The following is a 16707-nucleotide window of genomic DNA, read 5'->3' as shown; positions in this document are numbered from 1 at the left end:
CAGAGTGTGTGGGTGATTTGTGGTGCTTACATGTGAGTTGCAGCCTTTTAAGAAGCAGAACAACAACTGAGGGGATCTGCGTCGTTTAGGTCGAGCCCTGCAGATTTTTTTTCAGCATTGCTGATCGGGGCCTTTCACTAATACTGAAGATCAAAAAATCAGCATGGCATGTATTATAAGGACAGTAGTCTTAGCATAAAAATATCTGGAGGTTATGGTCACACAATAATCTATGCTAAAATTCACCTAACTCACCTAGTCACCTTCTGTGCAAGCTGTTAGAAGATTTCTGTTTAGTGACAAAAATCAACAAACTAACCTAGAGAACATCTAGTATAAACGCTGACTGTATATCATTACTGTCCCTCTAAGATTATTAATGTAGATAAACCTCATGACAAAACTCCTGCATCAGGCGACGCTCATCCCAAGTTAAGTTTTGATAAAAACTCAGATGTGGGTGATGTTGCTTTTTCAAACAGGGCTCGTTGTTTTAAACCTTTACTGGTGAAATAGCTGTTGTTCATTTAGACCCATGACTAAGCTACTTAAACTTAGGACCATAACAGTGTTTTTGCATTTTTGTTTGTGTGTGTCTTTGCTACTTATGATGTATTCTGTTGTTGTTCAGGATGGACTTCTTCACTTAAACATGAGTGCTGCACTCTTCTCAAAATTCCTTTCTTTCCAGGAAGCAGTTTGTCTCCATTTGTTCCTGTGCGATTTGAAAATCAATTAGCAGACTCTCGGAACAGTTTGAGCTGCATATTTCATCGCGATAAATGTTTAATCAGCATTTATTCCTGTCAAAGTTTCACCATTATTGAGTGATAACATGGTGCATTCTTTTCAGATCAATTAACCTGCATTAAAACCACAACCATAATGGACAGAAAATCATTTTGGTCTCGCAGACTTGACGTTCAACCGTGATGGATTACACAACTCAAGCAAGTTTAACGAGTCAGCTAATTGATTTCTACTCCACTTAGAAAACAAAAGACACAATGGCTCCCTGCAACGTATAAAAAAAAAAAATGTAATATCTGAAACACAACAACATGGTTTGGAAAGCTGTCTGTGGTTATATCAAGTATATACACGCTATAGTAAATGAGTTAAAACTTGCAAAAACACTGGTGTGGTCCTTTAAAAACTGTACAGGACAGTTCTCTCCTTTCAAAGCCATCTGAAGCTGACTGTCGGGTTTAATAAATTATCTTTTTGTACTGAATCCAACAGTTGGTTCTAGATAGATAGATAGGTAGGCAGATAGACGGATAGATAGCTACTACTCCTGAGTTTAGATAGTATGTGTACCGCATTCATTCTTGACTGAATTAGATAGCCAAACTGTTGAAGTAAATGTTGTCTGTTCTGTTGTTCTCTGAGCAGATGTGTGATTTAACCAGAAGATGGCGACCTTGCTCTATTTTCACAGAGCCGCTATAGTTGGATAATGCGGCTCTGATGGTTCTTTTTATACTGTTGCTATATGTGTTCGGACTTGTGCTTGGTGTACTGTGAATCATTGTGTTGTGAAGCATCCTGTAACCTGCTACTGCTGTTTCCCCAACAATGGACCTGTCCGACGCCTGTTGTTATAATCTTGTACATAAACTCAAACCTGTCATTGCTTCTCTCCTGAGACTTTGATGTTTTACCATGCAGGTCCTGTAGGTTCGTGTAAATACTGTGTGTCTCCGGCTGGACAGTGAGGAAGCAGCGTAAAGTGTTTAAGGTGTAGGCATACTTAATCTGTGTTAAACCCATCAGCTGTTCCTCAGTGTAATGTGCTAAATCATGGTTCAGTATTAAAACATATACCCAGTGAAAACAAGTCATCAGTGTTGTGTCTCTTCTCTGTTGTTTATTCAATATAAGCTTTTATTAACAATGTTTTCCCCTTAAGTCTTTGTCAATACCAAACATGCCAAATAATGGTAATTAAATAGTAATTTGAATTTAATATCAGTTGGTATATCCTTTTTGCATAATTTGGATTCAGCATGGAGACAATGTTTAGTCTGCATTCACAAAAATTAGGAAACAAGCAAAACACTTTATACACAAGAGTCCCTTCTGTTTTTTCATCATAATATGATTAGGGTATTCATTTGATCAAATAAACTCTTAAAAGCCATTTTCACTGTCAAAATACATTAACTTTTGTAAATTATATGTCTAAAAGATTCATTACAAAACTTTAATTGCTAAAAAGAGAGCAAGAGAGCGTGAGAGAGAAAATCTGCTAAGCTGCTGCACTAACCCATGTTAATCTTTTTTGTTGGGATGGTTTCCCCTCTGAAAAAAAGGGGGTGTCAGGATACCCTCGCGGTGGATTCGCTGGTACTGACTGAGATAGAGTTTTAATATGAGCATAGCTGACAGGTTTTATATTAATCTGGTTGAAAGTAGGATTACTTGCTAAAGGTTTCTATAAATTTGGTGTTAGCTTGACATCTAAAGGGTTAACTCACATCTGTCTAAAACTGGATCTACAGCATAGCAGAGTAAGGGGTGGAGGGACTGTCACACAAGGAAGATATTCAGAGTAAAGATGATGGACTAAAGAGAAACACAATGACATTTTAAAAGGAGTGAATTGCTGATTGATTATTTAATTTAAGTTTGCAGAGCATGTGGATGGGCCGTTATCACACCCTGAGGTGAGGAAGACTAAAGACATCTTTATGCCATACATTTTCATCAGATTCTCTCTATAAATAAATATTATACTGTATTGAAAGTTTAGAATTTGAACTTGCGGCAGGCTTTGGCAGCTTGTCTCATATTACAACAATGAATGTTTCATGAAAATATGAGAATTAACCCTAACCCTTACCCTTTTTATAGTAAACTTGGACTATTAAACTTTAATTTAGGGTATGTAGGGCTGTAACTAATAGATAATTTATAACAGAAAACTGTAAATTATAGTTTAAAAAAAAAAGTGATCATTTTTAAGATGTCACAAAATCAGGAAAATGCTCATCATTAGTTAAATATATTCAAGTTACAGTGATATAAAACTGAAATAAGCAGAGAATTATCTATCTAAGGCATCTGTGCATGCTGATAAATATGTGCTTCCTTGTTGCCAGATTATACGTTTTCTGTGTGCCTAGAGTGTTCAGTCCAATGACAAAATACGGTTAGTCTGAATTAATCTGGTGTGTCAGAGTATTAGGGGAGAGAAAACATAAGCTCACATTTTGGTCTGAGAGATGATAAACAAAACGCTAAAATATTTTCCAGGAAGTAATGTTTGTGGTTTACGTAATGTCACAGGCATGGCTTCCTGCAGCAGTCTCTTTTGTGAAGAACAGTTTCATTACTCAATCTGCCTGGAGGTCTTCACTGTGTCCATTGCATTACTGGGACAACAGCAGCCACTGCCAGTGTCCACTCTGCAAGCAGACTTTCACGATGAGACCGGAGTTCAAAACCAACACGACAATCCGAGAAGTCTCTGATCATTTTAAAGGGATGAGAGACAGAAGCTTTGACGAATCGGAGGACGGAGATGAGGCCTGCAACATCTGGGAGCAGCACAACAGAGTTTCGAGGAAACTCGAGGTAGAGTGTGACGAGATAAAGATCCATCTTGGAGAGACAGAGCTGGAAGTACAACAGATGATCCAGGAGAAGCTGCAGAGGGTCCAGGAGGTCAAACACCTGGTGGAGCTCAGCATGAGGGACACCCAGAGGGACGTATCGGACTGTGTGCAGGTGTTCACTGCTCTCATGGCCTCGATTGAGAGGAGTCGATCAGAGCTCATTTGGGTGATTACGAAGAAGCAGAGGGCAATTGAGAGGAAGGCCGAGGGCTTCGTTAAAGCTCTTGAGCAAGAAATTAGTGCACTACAGAGGAGGTGCACAGATCTGGAGCAGCTCTCAAACACAGATGACCCTTTCTATGTCCTCCAGAGATCATCATCGCTGTCCAACCTTCCACACATGAATAATGAAGAAGAGTTCAGCATCCAGAGCAGTCAGCATTAGCAGAGTATCAGGAAATCTCTGCGCAGTGCCATTTCTGAATTCCAAGAAACTGCAAGGAGAGAACTTCCTGATTTGGAAGACAAGTTCAACAAAGACATGGCAAAGTTCCCCGATCAAAAGCTGAAGTGGATTCGGCACTACGATGTGGATGTAAGTCTGGACCCTGACACTGCACACTGTTCCCTCAACCCTCTCCGATGATGGGAAGGAGGCGAGGGAAGGCAAGTGGCAGGAGAAAGCTTTCCACCAGAAAAGATTCACAGGATTATTGGGTGCATCGGTTGTAGCAAAGGAAGGATTTTACTGTGAGGTGCAAGTGGAAGGGAAGAACAAGTGGGCCATCGGAGTCGTTAGGGAGTCTGTAGACCGGAAGAAATGGTATCCAAACACTGCTCCCCCTGTCTTACTCTACCCACAGAAGCTGAGGAAGGTTGGAGTGTTTGTGGATTACGAAGAGGGCAAAGTCGCCTTTTATGATACTGAGGGCGAGTCTCATATCTACTCATTCACTGGCTACACCTTCACTGAAGAACTCTACCCATACTTTCACTGTGGCATTGGTGATGTGCTCCACTAGTCATAATCCCTGTAAATGCTGAGGACTAGGACTGTAAAGGGATACATCTGCTGCTATTCAAATCGGCTTAAATCTGTTTGTGACCACATTAGACATAAATCTTAAAAAATACATCACAAATATATACTTGTGTAGTCTTTACATGCTAAGAACTGCTGAGCGCTCTAGTTTTTAGTAAATGTTACTCTAACAGAGTAAATAGGGCATTTGTTGGCTTTCAGCCACACCTCAAAATTTGGTTAGTGCAACGGTGGGGATTTCTATGTGTTTTAAGAAGTGTAATAACATTAGAGCTCTATGGTTCAGAGGAATAATCCACATAGGGCTTTGGCTCCGTAGAAAATACTTTTTTGTTGATTTGTTTACTGTAGTCTTTTGTGAAAACATAACGTAGCTGTTTGGGGAAGAAACTCTCAAATGATGCTTATCGCTTCAGTGGCTCTGCTGTGATGTTTCCCCGAGATCCTTTTGTTTAGCTTTTTTCACTTCTGATTCAAAATTCATTTGTCAAAACAAAAAATATCACCGTAAGAAAAAGGAGAGTCGATGAGCGTTCAGTTGTGACAAATGGGTTTTTACCAGGAATCTGAATGAGACTTGTGAAAATATCTTGCTTTAAAGATGTTGAGGTCTGTCAAGAATAAACAGATATAAGATTCAATTATAATGCTGAACAAAGACATCACATATTATTATTATTGTTATTATTATTATCATACAACAAAAGGTTTATGTTTCATTTTACCTCTTTTGTGACACTTTCATCACTAATGAAAACCCTTACAGTGATTCTCAGGTACCTCTGCCAAATATTATAAACCACTGTACTGAACTACATTATACCCAGCTTTGTGTATACAATGTTTTCTTTTTATAAAACCAAAGACCTCAGTCATCAATAATCAACATCTAAGAGGTCCTAATGCTATAAATTGTTGGTGTCATTAACTTAAAAATACAGTTCTTGCCACATTGAGAAAGTTTTAAGAAAAGTCTGACCTCATTTAAAAAATAAAAAAGTCTATTGTTAAAGGGTAATAATAAATCAAACTATTCAGTCAGGTTACATTTGTGATGAAAAAAAAATTGATAATATGAAGAAAAGCTAGAAAATATGGTTTGTGATCATTTGATTAGATTTAGTGTGAGGTTTGTTTTCTAAAGGGGATTTCAATGCTTTTCGAACACCACATTCAGTTATTGATGAGTGTGAGCCATGCGATAACAAATATTTGGATGAGTTCTGTGTACTTGTCCTTTAAGATCTCAACAAAGTCAAAAGTAATTTACATTCAGCAGTCGTTCTAGGTCAGCTTTTCCCCTAATTTCATTGACACGAAGAGTCGAAGGTCAGAGAGAGCTAACAAGACACATTCCCTCAAGAGTTTCTGCCTTTTTGTGTCTTTGAGAAAGTAAGTGTCAAAGTTAACCAACTGCTGAGCTCTCCTCATTAATCACACAGAAAGCAGAGGAACCAGGGGGAGCTGTCCTACATCCCAGACACACACACACACACACACACACACACACACACACACACACACACACACACACACACACACACACACACACACACACACACACACACACACACACACACACACACACACACACACACACACACACCCTTAAAATAACTGGGGCTATCATAAATAACACCACAAATTCGTTGTTAAATAAGGCTGCAGCATTACTCAATACTTCACTGAAAATAGGAGCACTGTAAGACAGAAAAGGCTCAAGCGGTGAGACGGGGACGATGCACGGCCAGCAGTGATTTAAAAAAATCTTATGTGTATATTAAAGGTATACTATGCAGGATTTATTGGCGTTTGCAAACACACAGCATTCACAGTTGGCCCTTCCTCTCTGGCTCAGTGAGAGAGAGAGAAAGCAACACTGGTCGAGCAAGATTAAGGAGTGAATGACGGGGAAGCGGAAGTAGTGAGGACAAATCTGTGAATCAGATAAATTAAACACTATTTTCTGATTTTTTTTAATGGCATTTATGTTCTAAAGCATAAATAAAAGGACTCACGCCTCTGCCACATTTTTTGTGAATGCAGTTTCATCTTGTCCACTGTGGCCTTTCGGCTCTGCGTATGTGCTGTTCAGACCTGCAGTTCTTTATACATCCATCCATGACACAGAGACAGAGGAGAGAGACAGATATATAACCTGACCTCATGACCTCACACCCTGGCTGGGGGCAACACACCCACTGCCCAAATGTTGAAGCCCAAACGCATCATGGAACAGCTAATTAATAAGAATATAGGAAGAGAGCAGGGTCTCTAGATACATACACTGAATACATACACTCATAAACTTCTAGTGATGATTAAGAGGGATTGTACATTGCTTTATTTTTTTTCTTTTTGGAAAATCCTGCATAGTATGCCTTTAATGGCCTGAAGGCTACCCAGGGTTATTTATTTATTTAGTTTAACCTAATTTGTTATGTGATGACAGACAAGTATGGAGGGCAAATATTTTGCCAGCTGTGACGCCGGGAGGTGTTCAGAGCATCGGGCCAACCACAGAAACATGTTGTGGTTTTATTGTGGGAGGATCCACAGCCGGTTTATTTCACTCGGCTCAAATCAAAACCGGCATCTTTATGTCAGATGTCATTGAAGACACGCTAGTTTCCTTTCCTATAATAGGATATGAGTCTACATGAGCACATATTCAGCATGACTAATGAATGTTGCAGTGTTATATAATCTGTAACGTGTGCTGCATCTCTATTCCCTCCAAATTTGGTGATTTCAGGTTGAGACTGCTGCTGATTAAAAGCGTCTCAAAATCCGAAAAAGCACAGTGATCAGGCCAAAAAACTGGTTTGTTATGTATCCCCTGTAAGTTGTTTTGGGGATACAATTTCTCCCAGACAGCAGGTATGCAGCAGCTGACAAATGTGAAGGCCCATCAGTCCAGAAACTGTGGTGTTAAAAGCACCTCGGGTAAACAAAAAGCGGTTTTGGCAAGTCGTTAGTTCCGGGAATGGATGGAGCAACATTTCAAGGGAATAGATGCCTTTCCAATAAGATAATTATTGGCGAAGAGACAAAAATATTTCCAAAATGACAAGAAAAACTATATCTAACATAGAGAGATGGCGACAAAAATAAATGAGTCAAGAGAGGAAAACCAGTGCTGAAATAGTATTTTTATTAAATACTTTCAAGATCCAAGTTTGAAGAATAACAAAGCTATGATGAAGACCAACTAACACTCAGACAAACACTTGATAGTCGTCAATTCATGGTTGTATTTCATTGTACATCATGATCATGCAAAAAAACTCCAGCATCCATGTGAAGGCTGGGGGAGAAAGCGCAGCCCAATATTATATCATTACAACGCAGGGAAAAAACGGTAACATCGAGGGCCTCATACCAAGCTACGGCTCCTGAATCCATTTTTTTTAAATTAATTTTTTTTTAGTTTTTTTAATATTTTTTTTAATTTTGCGTTTTTTAAAATATTTTTCATGTCACCTATTCAACATTCTGGATGGAGGAAATTTTTATTTCAAAAGATGCAAATATCATATATTAACACTAGCTCCATCCTTATTCAGGTAGGTACATGGTAGAAATGCGTAACTGAAACATGCATATAACTAGGTCTCCCGCTCTGGTTCAACAGTGTAGGTCACAGAAACCTGCACACCCACACCAACTCATCCTCTCTCGCTTTCAAAACTCCTGTCAACTGAGCAGGCACAATTTAAAACAACCAAGGGTAGATTACATTTATAAATAATTTTGTCCTGATCAATCCATGATCATTCAATCTGTAAATCTGTAATTTTGTGTTGTCTTACTCCCTCTTTTCCCTTTTTTGTTTCTTATTCTTCTGTTGTTGTTTTTTTTTAATATTCCTGTGTGCGAGGGAGAGTGCAGAACTCCAGCTTGGCAGATCGGCATATTACCAAACGACAAGTTAACAGCAACAGCGACGACAACAAATAAAACTTAAACCAGTAACACGGGAAACAGAGAAACAACAGAGAGAGGTACAAATAAACATCTCAAGAGCAAGAACTCGTGGGGAACACAGGGGGGGAGATAACCGGGGTTTAAGATACGACTGTCGCGGATGGATGGAGACAATTAAGCAGCACAGCGAGGGTGGCGCCGTGGTCACACAGCAGTGGTGCAGATATGTTACAAAGCCTAAAACACACCACCAGGCGTGTGTGTGCATATGATATGAAGAGACGGCTCACAGCATTGTGGGATCAGGACACTATGATGAAGGTCTTCATATTTAAAAAGTTGGTGGGCAGAGGGGGGGGTCAAACTATCTTCAACCTGTTATTTCTTTTTATTCCCTGTCTTCAAAAAAACAACAACAGTCTTACGGCCATGGGACTAGAGCTGGTAGCCTACACGAGCGTGTATTCATATTTTTTGTCTTATATTTTTCAGTGATCAAGAGCTACCGATATTTTAAGGAAGTATTTTAAGGAGGCAAACGAAACAGGTGTTGGAAAATGTTGCTCCTACATTAGATCGGGGTCACAAGAGGTCATGGGATGGTTCCCACGCCAGGTGCACAGGATGAGTGTCTCTTAGATACATGTACATATAATACACTTTTCTACATATATCTATACATACACTGTATTTACACAGTGATTATAAACAAACCAGGCCCTTGCAGAAAGCGGAGAAAAGGAGTGGGAAGGTAGGTTAAGGGGAAATGGTTAAAGAGAGTAAAAGGGAGGGAGGGGAAGGACGAATGAGGGAGAGGCGGCGGGCAAACATGCAAAACGCAGACGCCTTTCCCGGCTCGCGCACTCCCTCCACTGCATACAGACACAACAGAACGTGTTAACACGCGCAGATAGCTTTAAACTTGCACAATAAAATCCCTCTTTTAAAAACTCAGCTGCTTTAAAAAGGAGCCTCAAATATAGGGTCAGTCAGACAACAAAACAAAACAAAACAAAAAAAAAAAGGCTCCGGTTATTCACAGGAACGCAAAGGGAACAGGACGCTAAAAACACAACAAAAACGCATCAAATCAGACCCCCCCGCTCCCACCCTCCCCAAACAACATCATTTCCATTCTCTTGAAAAACAAGCACACAAACAAAAACACAAAACACATAAAAAGCCTAAAGTTCTACACTTTGGTGCTTCATGTTTTTGATATCAGTTTTCTCTCGTCTTCAAGTTCTCTGACTGAGCCCTCACTTGATTCTTGTTTTCCCTCTAACAATTCTGATGGGGGAAAATAAATCTCCCTACATCTTTTACATCAACGTCCGGGTAACAAGCAACAACACCTTCTACCCGGTTAATCCCTAGAATGCCAAAATGTGTCCAAAAATCTCAGCTGCTAACTTCACACTCCTCTTTGTTCCTCCCTTATTAGATAGTGAATATAAATGCTTGGTTGGGTTTTGGTGGTTTCTGGTACATCTAGTCATAATTTACACAGTATATTCATAACTCATACTCATAAACTGTCACAAGTTCAACTGTTAAATCCTCTCCTCCCCCAGGACGTCTCATCTTGCGCGGGCAGAAAAAAGATGGCTGCCAGGGGAGGGATAGAGGGCAAAGACGCGCCCTCCAATCAGGCGCCAGATGCATGCATCATCCCATGGGGGCGGTGTCTTGTTTTCAGCCGGCCCCCAGCAGGTCAAAGGAGGGACAGGATTGGTTGGTATCGTGGAGAGGGATGCGATCTCGCCCGTCCGGGCTCCTGGCACTAGCCAATCCACGCAGAGGACGTGCCCCTTAAACACGCTCGCTGAAAAAAACTGCCCCCCAAAACACACACTCCAGTAGACTGGAGGCTCAGGACCACTGCGGGGAGAAGAGGACGCACATATTAGTTTTTGGCAGATAAACGAGTGGTTACCGAGGCTGAAATTAACCGAGTGCAGTTTAAAGCATAATTCCAATTTAACTTCTATCGCTAAAAATAACTTTGAACTCTCAAAGTTAAACGTGAGATCTGGGAATTAAATGATATTAGGTCTGCAACTAATTAATATTTTAATTTTAGATTAAACTGCTGATTATTTCCTTAATTCACCCATTAATAATTTAGTCAAGCCAAATGTTAAAAAGGCATTCACAATTTGTCAGAGGCCATAGTGATGTCTTCAATTTGCAGCCAAAAAGTAAAAACACATTAAATTTAATGTTAAATATGATAAAGACAAATAACAAATCATTAAATTTGTGAAGCTGGAAGAAGAGAATTTGTGTCACTTTTACTTAAAAAGTTAACTTTTCTTTCAGTCAACAAAGACATGACAAGACATGGAAACCCCACAGTAAAAAACAAACTGTAGAGTCATTACTGGAATTGAATAAACATCCACCGCAGTACTGAGATGACAGATCTGCTGGTTAAACTTTGACCAACGTCAGTTGCACTAACACAGTTTTTCTGTGTTGAGAGGGATCATCACCATAGCTGCAGCGGTGTTCACTTTATTTGTTTAGTTGAGATCATTTGAATCAACGGTTTCATCATCTTACCGTTCTGTTTCTGCCTGCATCTTAACTGCTTTTTTAGAAATGTCTCTGCTGTTCACTTAGTGAGTAAAATGTTATTTTTACCAACAGAAACAATGGAAAAAATGACACGGTTGAGTTTTAATAAACCAGAATCAGAAGGCTAAACATTAAACAGCTAAATTGATTGGAGTACAGTAATCAATCAATCAGTAACTATCAGTAATATTTCTAAACAGGTAAGTAAAACAGGCTTATATTGATCCATATGATTAGTTATCTTAGTCTTATTTATTGGTCAAGATTGCAGCTTTAACATTTCAACCAAAAACTGTAATGCACTTCAGATGATGTCAAATCCACTAAAATCTTTACTTGTGTTACTTAATGTTATGTGATTAAAGCATGTTCTAAATTAATCTGATGGCAGAGGGGTTTTACTTGTAGAAGATTAGACAATGCAGTTGAAAATTGGTGCAGTCAAAGTGTTTTTTCTTTTTTTCCAGCAGATTCCTCCCAGAGTCTCAGGTCTGATCCTTGTTTTGTTCCACTCGTCTGAAACTGTATCTGTGAGTGTGTGTGAGCTGAATACCTGATCACTGTAGTGGTGCAGCAGGAGCTCCTGAGCAGTGGAAGTGAACGTTGAGCCACTTTCCATCGCGGCGATGCCACACCCTGGTCTCCTCTGATTGGCTGGAACGAGGGCGGCCTGTGGAGTCCACAAACTGTGTGAGCCGGATGTAGGCGATGCACGCCGCATCCTCGCCGATCAGGTGAACGTGAGGGTTGAGCAGGGTGGTGTGCACAGGCTTGCTGTTCTTACTCAGCACTGGACCGATGAAGAAAGAGACAGAGACACAAAGTGTTCACAGTCATCCTTAAATACCACACAGGACAAACACCAGTCTGAGCTGATAACAGTATTTAATTTTGTGGATGCTCGAGACAAATGAGAGAAGCTTGAAGCTACAACTACAATCTTTGTGTAATTTTGAAAGCTGCAGTACAGTGTTGTGACCAAAGATTATTTTCATTATGGATTAATCTGCTGATTATTTGTGTGTTTAATCATCGAGTCAATTAAATCTTAATGGTGACCAAAAAAAATGCCATTAACAATGTCTCGGAGTCGATGATGATGTCTTTAATTTGCTTGTTTTGTCTCACAAACGGTATAAAACATTAAGATATTAAATTTGCTGTCAAATGTGACAAGTCGTCACATAAGAAAAGCTTAACCGAAGAACTATGCTTGAAATATGACTGAAACAATCCATTGATTATCCAAATAGCTGCAGATTCATTTTCTTTCAATGAACAAATTGATTAATTGACTAATTATTGCAGGTCTATTCAAATACTAAAATTTGAAACTCTCAAATGACTGGAAAAAATAAAAGGTGAAAAAAGTAGAACAGGTAGCAGTAGAGCTGAAACACTTGATTCATTGATTACTTGATCAACAACAATGTTGATGATTGATTAACCATCTAAGCTATTTTTTAAGGAAAGTCAAAAGAAACTGCTTATCAAAGCCTATCAAATGTCAAGATTTGCTGATTTATGATGAGAATAATTAAGAACTATTGCTGACTTTCTGACATTTTATAATCTACAAAATAAAATGTAGCAAATAAATCAATGATGAAAATAATCATTGGTCTCAGCTGTATCTAGTAGTAAACTGTAACGTGGATTTAATCACGCTGGGACATTCAGATGCTCTCAGCCAAAAAGAAATATAACACATTACACCTTCTGGTGTCTGTTGTCCTATATTCTAAGCAGATTTAAATTAATGTTCAGGTGAAGACTCACAGTTTTCAAAGTAGAACTTGTGAAAGTCCATGCCCTCCACCAGGTTCCCCAGGGCCTCTGGTTCAAAAGAGGTGAGTCCAGGATCACAAATCCTCCTGAGGAAGAGCAACGAGTAAGAAAGAGCATTAGGCATTAGAGCAGGGAAACAGTCTAGGAGCAAAAATAAAGACAATTCAAACAATTCTCTTCACATTATGCAAAAAGCAAAGAATACCACTGTTTTCATCACACATATGTAGCTGTACTCACGTGTAGGCATCGAAATCTCCATTGTTGATTGCTTCAATCAGTTGCTCCGTTATCTTGATGATCTCCTGTTTACGAGCTACAGAGAGAACGAGATGACAAAGAGACAAATAGATGGTAAATAATAAGCAGACCGAGGAGCCGGTCAGAAGGTGAGAAACAATTAACTATGTGCTGGTTTCTCTTGGTGACATTTCCTCTCATCACTTCAGCTCCTGCCTTCCTTCAGGCTCTCTCCGTCTGCGTCTAGAGTTAAACACTCGTCTTTAACGTCAACACTCGGCCCGAAGCTGTTCCACCCCGTCGCTGTCTGACGCTCTGCTCATCACCTTCTGTGCGACACACAAACTGACTGAACGCTCTCTATTGCGTGATCACACACTGCCACCAAAACCACACAATCAGTTACGCTTATAAACACCATGAGCTCAGTTTGACATAAATAAACTCAAGGCCCACTTACTAGCTTTTTCTGAAGCTTTCAACAGCGTTTTCCTGTCATAACCACCTGTTAGCATCTCCATGACAACTGACCTATCTCCATTAAAAGTGAGGTTTGTTCACTAGGTTATGATTTTTATGACAATATATACTTACATTGTGTTGTATTTATGTCTTCCTCTGACCAACTTTACTAATAAATAAAATATCAACATTAACTTGATAAAATATCATATTAATAGTTTGTTCCATGATTGTCTGCCACCAAACAAAACTATAGTTGTGCAAACTAATCTGCCAATATTAGTGAGGAGTTTCTGATAACTGGTTGCAATCTTCCTTCACACAACTCACACAATTTTAAAAATAACAATGAAGCCAAAATAAAATGTTTCAGTGCTACATATAATAACTCTGCCTTCTTTCAAAAGATAAGTCTGGTGATGTCAGATTTTTCTTGTTGTCATTTCTCATGAAAATACTAAAACATCAATGAATTTATCCCACTAACAAGTCTGTGCATCCAAATCCGAATACACTGCAACTTGTTCCTCCGTGCTAACGAGCTCTGCTGTTGTCTAAAAAACATTAAAACACATAACTGAGCCACACTGTTTGATAGTCTCCTTCATTACAGAGAGTTTATTTTGAGTCAAACCCATATTTTCTGCAGCAGTAAATACTCACTAGAGTGTCAAATATGCATTAATCTGTGGCTGAAAATAGTTCCTCACAAATGCACTATTTACTCATGTTTGAGTTTACTGAAAATGACAATGTGCAGCTGAAAACGACAATCCCTTTCTTAAAAACTCAACTATATCTTTGTAAGCCCCTTTTTAAAAAGATTGACATCACTTAGGTGGTTTGGGTGTGTCCATGGGATTTATTGACAATAAGACACTGGCCTTATCCTTTAACAAGTCACTTGACCAAGTGATTAGTCCTGAAATCTGGTTTCAGAAACATTTCCAGACCTGATAATGTGTCAAACCAACAGTTATTGGTTAGTGATACATGCAGGGTGATCAGTCTCATTTCAAGATGCTTTTAAGTCTTGAAACAAAAAAGGTGCATTATTTCATTATTACTGATCATTTTGTCGATTAATCTTTTAGTCTGTGGAATGTCAGTGAAAAATGTCCGTTATCTAATTTCGCAGACTAAAAAGATGACGTCTTCAGATGCCTTGTTCTGTCTGATTAACAGTCCAAAGATATTCCATTTATTGTCATGTTTGACAAAGACAAACATTAAAACATCACATTTGAGAAGCTGCAGCACAATTTTGGCATTTTTGATTTTAAAAAATGACTTAACTGATGAATCAATTTTCAAAATAGTTGCTGATTCATTTCCTGCTGATCAACTAATCAATTAATCAAGGCAGTTCTTCTTGAAACTTAAAGTATCTCAAATGAGACTCTAAACACCTGACTAAAAGACTTGTTATGATGTGATGATATTTTACAGCCCGTTTTCCTCATTCCTGAGAAAACTGCCATTTCAGAGATGGGAGGCATTAATGTGCAGCAGCCGGTGAGTAGACGGCAGGAAAAGCTGAGGTCAGTTAGTGCAGATGTGTTCTTACTCTGCTTAGTGTTGCTTTTAGCAGCGACAGTGTTGCTCCCTAGTGGAGCGGCAGGCATGGAGGACTGTGAGAGCTCAGAGTCGGGGCAGGAGCTGTTGCCTGTGCTGTTCCATGCCATGCGCTTTACGTCATGCGGTGGAACTGAAACACACAACGGATGGTCAACAGACAAACACACACACACACACACGTATGTACATGTGTGGATGGACAACAGACAGGATGACAGAAATGTACATGTGATCAACCCCAAAAGTCATGCAGTTAAAAAGAAAAAAAAAACTGAACACAACAATGTGATGAGGGTTAGTGTGCAGTGTAATGGGAAGTAAACAACACTGCAGTTTTATGAAAGACATGCAGATGGGTGATGTGAGGACAAGATGGCAGCTGGAAGCAAGCTCTGATCGTGATGCTGTGTGATGTGGAAGTCACTTAACTGCCTGCTCTGCTCACATCTACTCTACTCTTAATGCTCATATACATTCACAAAGCATCCTCTGATGAACTGCAACACCGAGCGAAAAGGATCAACGCCACTGTTTGTTATTAGCTCATGTTATGCCTGTGAGAAAACTTAGCATGTTTAGGAAGGAAGGAAGGAGTCGAGAGGAAAAGAGGTGGAGAGGTTTTTTTTGGTGCAGGTGTGTCTGACAAGAGGAGTGGGACAATGACAAGAAGATGAAAGTATAGAAGGGGGGTGTGATTTCTCAGGAGATGAGAAGAATGTTGTATTAGAGAGAAATGGATAATACATTATAGAGAAGATGAAATAACACAATGGAGAATAAAAGAGAGAGCAGAAGAGAAAATGATGAGGACGACAAAGAGAAACATGATGCTGAATGGTGCATGGTTCCAGTAACGTCAGACTGGGAGGCCAGTTTAGGACACACAGCTGCAAGGTAAGCAAGGCCTCCTCCAGCTGGAAGTTGTCACATTAGGAGGACGAGGGGGATAGATGCAGTGATCTCCAAGAACACACACACAAACACTCACGCACACACACACACACACACACACATTTCAGGGTTCCCACAGTGGCCCTGATGAAAAAAATTCCACGACTTTTTCATGAGTTTACACAATTGGGTCACAGAGTGTTTGTGGCCTAAAAAAATAGTCCTCACTGTGTTTTTGTTTTTTTTTCCATTTAAAGTTTGATCTGAGTGAAATTCAGCTGGTGACACTGTTGATAGGTCTTGCTCTTCAGAAGCGAGCACACAGTGTACTGTATAATAGTTGTACGAAGCAGGAAATGACTGTCTGCAATCAGTGTGTAAGAGAACTTGTAAAATGCTCTACTAATGCTCCCTCTGTTAAAAGGGTAATTCTGGCTTATCACAGCTTGGGTCTTATTTTTTGTAGCTTTAGCTGATTGGTTATGATGACATTCTTAACGTCATCGCTGAGATCTGGGCACACGGTGACAGTGCCACGGCAAAATTCGGAAGAGCAAGATACAGAAGTTTAAACGGGATATAAACAAATGATTCATTGATCCGCTGGATCGATCAGGACTGATGCTGATTCTTACAAAG

The 16707-nt window shown here is 39.5% G+C and overlaps 1 protein-coding gene across 10 annotated transcripts in view; it reads right to left on the bottom strand.

Annotated features, from left to right (window-relative positions):
• Window positions 1–7734: 7734 nt before the first annotated feature.
• Window positions 7735–16707, bottom strand: part of LOC134003615 (calcium/calmodulin-dependent protein kinase type II subunit gamma) — a 39871-nt gene continuing 30898 nt past the window's right edge. For 5 of the 10 annotated variants that reach the window (XM_062442858.1, XM_062442859.1, XM_062442860.1 and 2 more), the window contains 5 exons: window positions 15167–15307; window positions 13138–13213; window positions 12889–12983; window positions 11663–11899; window positions 7735–10410 (listed from right to left, as the gene is read on the bottom strand). In XM_062442858.1, the coding sequence (XP_062298842.1) occupies window positions 11667–11899; window positions 12889–12983; window positions 13138–13213; window positions 15167–15307 (545 nt within the window). In that variant the 3' untranslated portion in view covers window positions 7735–10410; window positions 11663–11666. The remainder of the gene's footprint in view (window positions 10411–11662; window positions 11900–12888; window positions 12984–13137; window positions 13214–15166; window positions 15308–16707) is intronic. The other 5 variants (XM_062442862.1, XM_062442865.1, XM_062442863.1 and 2 more) reach the window with 1 other exon arrangement.

Source organism: Scomber scombrus, chromosome 21, assembly GCF_963691925.1.
Source record: "Scomber scombrus chromosome 21, fScoSco1.1, whole genome shotgun sequence".
Lineage (NCBI taxonomy): Eukaryota > Metazoa > Chordata > Actinopteri > Scombriformes > Scombridae > Scomber > Scomber scombrus.
Note: the sequence above shows the minus strand (reverse complement) of the source record. Positions and strands in the feature narration are given on the sequence as shown.